Source organism: Zingiber officinale, chromosome 5B (assembly GCF_018446385.1).
Source record: "Zingiber officinale cultivar Zhangliang chromosome 5B, Zo_v1.1, whole genome shotgun sequence".
Taxonomy (NCBI): domain Eukaryota; kingdom Viridiplantae; phylum Streptophyta; class Magnoliopsida; order Zingiberales; family Zingiberaceae; genus Zingiber; species Zingiber officinale.
In genome coordinates, this window is record NC_055995.1 from 116034881 (window position 1) to 116038780 (window position 3900).

At 53.4% G+C, this 3900-nt stretch overlaps 1 protein-coding gene across 1 annotated transcript; it reads right to left on the minus strand.

The window, feature by feature from the left end:
- Nucleotides 1–2137: 2137 nt before the first annotated feature.
- On the minus strand, nt 2138–2794 carry LOC121986954. The gene is made up of 2 exons (XM_042540875.1): nt 2657–2794; nt 2138–2512 (listed from the first exon to the last, which is right to left on the minus strand). Exons 1-2 carry the CDS (start codon nt 2792–2794, stop codon nt 2138–2140), a joined length of 513 nt encoding a protein of 170 aa, XP_042396809.1.
- Between the last annotated feature and the right edge of the window lie 1106 nt (nt 2795–3900).

Here is a 3900-nt window from a genome sequence, read left to right on the forward strand (position 1 = left end):
CTCGGGGTTTCCGCGACGCGAAAAAGCGGTTTTCGCGACGCGAAAAAGCGGTTTTCGCGGCCTGAAGAACCCAACAAGTTGCTGGTAGCGAGGAGATGGTCGTCGTGGGTGAGGGTGCCGCCGACCAAGCAGCCAGCGCTGAAGTGGTTGGTGATTCGCTCCCAATCCCCGAAGCGCGGCCTACCGATCGGATCGAAGGCTCCGAGTCTTCAGACGGAGTGACCCTCCTTAGGCGCAAGAGGCGTCGCACGGACGATCCATCCCGCTCCGCCACCTCGGCCGTGAGACCCTCTGAGCAGGGGGTTACATCGTCTCCTGCGACCGTCCCTGAAATATTGGAGGTCACTTCATCCGATCGGGCACCCTCCTTGGTCGATCTGTTGACGGAGCCTATCGCCGCACGACCGATCGCGTCTCTACCTCCGTCCCGAACCCAACGGAGGCCACTGCGATCCCTTTTCGACCCAGTGTCGACTGTTGCTCCCTCCGGTCCGACGATCTCCTCCTCCTCGGACCCGAGTGACCAACGATCGGTGACCACAACCCTCAATCTTCCACCGAGGACTATCTTGAGCAGTGCGCCCGGCCAACCATCCCCGAGCACAAAATTCTGATCCGTGGGCCACTTGCCGGTGTTTGGGAGGAAGCGAGGGCCTGAGCGACGACGATGTCACCAAGGAGCGCTTGGGAACATCACCTGCAGATGTCCACTGGGGTACGTAGATCAATTCAAAATTTACCTCTGATTGGCGCTTAACATTTGCCTTTTGATCCGCAGTACTGGGTGGAGAGCGTGGTCATGTGCCAACGGCTCGCCTTTATGGAGGATGAGCTGAAGAAGCTCAAGCTATCAGGTGGCGCATCCTCTTCCCAAGGGCCATCGGTCGCCGAGCTAAAGGCTGATCTAGAGAAGGCCCAACAACTCTTTATGGTCGAGCAACAGAAGTCGACCGATCAGGCTATCAGGCTGGGCCAGATCGAGCCACAATTGAAGACCTACGACAAAAAGCTCGAGCTGGCCACCACAAGGAAACAGCGAGTCATTGCCGATCTGGAGCTAAAGAATCAGGAGGCTCGACAGCTCACCCAAAAGCTTAAAGAAGCCGAGGATTATCTGATCGTCAAGCGGGTCTGTCGAGTGGCTGGAGAGGAGTCTTTGAATAAGAAGCTCAAGGATGCCGAAGTTGCCCTAGAGGCCTCCCGTTCTGCCCTAACGATCTATCAACAGGATGAGTCGAGCCGATTTGCAGTGATGAAACAGGAGTACCTCCGCTCGAACCAGTTCACTGACAAAGTTGTTCGGCGGATCGTCAGAGCGTTCGAGCTAGCGATCGACGGGACGCTTGGTCAGCTGAAGGCGAGCGGCCACCTTCCCGAAGCCTTGACGGATGGCATCATCAACCGAAGCCAGCTGAATGATTCGATGTCCGACGACGTTTTCGATTATCTTGAGTGAGGTAGTCCTGTAAAAGTTGAAAAGTCTAAATGTATTCCTGCCGCTCGACAATATCTTTTTGTGAAATGAACGGTTTGCCCGCTCAGCGGAGCTTTTCTTTATGATTTGTTTGTTTCCATGCTTGACACCAGTTTCTCCGTTTGGCTATAATCATGGCCTGTCTTCGGCCTACCCCGACGAATTATGGGTCGTCGATCGGCCATTGACGAATTCACTAAGGTTCGTATCTTTTCCTTGATTTAAGGTCGTCGCTCAATCGTCGGTGGAGACTGGGGGGTTAACGTCACCGCTCGACGATTTGGTGAAGATAGGGGTTTAACGTCACCGCTCAACGATTTGGTGAAGACAGGGGTTTAACGTCGCCGCTCGACGATTTGGTGAAGACAGGGATTTAACGTCGCCGCTCAACGATTTGGTGAAGATGTGGGTTTAAGGTCGCTGCTCTACCGTCGATGGAGACCAAACGTCGCCGCTCGACAATTTAGTGATGATCTCGCGTTTAACGTTGCCGCTCGACGATTTGTTAGGTCGTTCGGCACAGAGCTCGAAATTTGAGTCGTTTATTTCTACCCTGCACACCAAGAGCACAGGGATATAAAGATACATTTGACTGTTACATCAGCACACCTTTCACTCGGCTCGGTAAAGTTGGAGATAGTTAGTGCTCCACGGTCACTCCAGTCATCGCCCATCCTCATCATCCAAATAATAGGCGCCCGAACGGAGCTTCTCCACGACCCTGAAGGGTCCAGCCCACGGAGCTTCTAGCTTGGTGACGTAGCCGACCGACTTTACTTTCATCCACACCAATTCGTCGACCTGAAACGATCTTGGAATCACCCTCCGATTGTAGCTCTGCTTCATCCTATGTCGGTATGCCATCAGTCGGAGGGCCGCTTTAGCGCGCGCTTCGTCCACCAAGTCCAGCTCCAAAGGCCTCCGCTCAGCGTTGTTTTCGTTGTAGTGTTGTATCTGGTTGGATTCAACCCCGACTTCGACGGGGACGACTGCTTCGCCGCCATATACTAGGTGGAAGGGCGTTGCCCCGGTCCCTTCCTTGGAAGTCGTACGGATCGCCCATAACACGCTGGGGAGTTCATCTACTCAGCTCCCTCCGACGTGGTCGAGCCGAACGCGCAGGATCTGAAGTATTTCGCTGTTGGCGACCTTCGCCTGCCTATTGCTCTAAGAGTAGGCTACTGAAGTGAAGGCTTGATGAATGTCGTACCCTTCGCACCACTCCTTGAGCTTCTGACCCACAAATTGTCTCCCATTATCGGAGACGAGCCGACGCGGGATCCCGTACTTGTCGTGCAGCCAAATGAACTTCATGACCATCTACTCAGTTATCCTCGCCAGCAGCTCGGCTTCAATCCATTTGGAGAAATAGTCCACCGCAACGAGCAGGAACTTCCTCTAACCCGTCGCCATGGGAAAAAGCCCCACAATGTCTATGCCCCACTAGTCGAACGGACAAGCCACTGTGGACGCCTTCATCTCCTCGGTCGACCGGTGCAAGAGGTTGTGATATTTTTGACAGGACAAGCAGGTGACAACCGTCCGAGCGGCGTTCTCTTGGAGGGCCGGCCAGAAGTATCCGGCAAGTAAAATCTTGCTTGCCAATGAGCGGTCGCCCGAGTGTCCTCCACAGGACCTTTGGTGTACCTCCTGCAGTATGTAGTTGATATCCTCCGACCCGACGCACTTAAGTAGGGGCCTAGAGAAAGCCTTCTTGTAGAGCTGGTCTCCGATCAGGGTAAACCGACCATCCCTCTTTCTTAATAAGCAGGTCTCCTCCCGATCAGACGGTATAGCTCCCGATCGCAGAAACTGTTGGTGCGGGAAGCATCCGACGATCGAACCTTAGTTTCGATAATGACAAAGGATTCAAGGTTAAGTTGGTTTGTGATCTAACATGCTTGACTAAGTGTTTCAGGAAAGTCCTAACTGCAGTTAGGCAGGTGAAAATCCTAAGGGGTGGTAACCTTAGGTCTTAGGGGCGATAACCCTAGGTGGAGGAAAACCCTAGGGGGTGGTAACCCTAGGTCATAGAGGGTGGTAACCCTATGCGGAAAGTCTTGGCAAGTCGATGGCTTCAGGCAAAAGTTCTAGGGGGTGGTAACCCTAGGTGGAAAGTCCTGGTGTCGCGAACCAGGTGAAAGACTGGACTAGCCGGGAAGCGGATGTCCAGCAGAAAGTCCGGAAGCGTCGAGTGCTGAGCAAAAGTCCAGTCGATCTGGAGGATCGCACTGGCAACAGGTAAATCTCCTGAGTGGAGTAGGTGAGGACGCATTCCCCGTAGAGAGAACAGTAGGCGTCGGGTCGACCTAGGATTTCCGGTCGGAAATCCGAAGTCAGACCCGGATAGTCTGATGACTATCGATAATATTTTGTTACTTTATTTATTGCTTTATGTGCTAACTTTGTGTTGCAGGATATTGTTT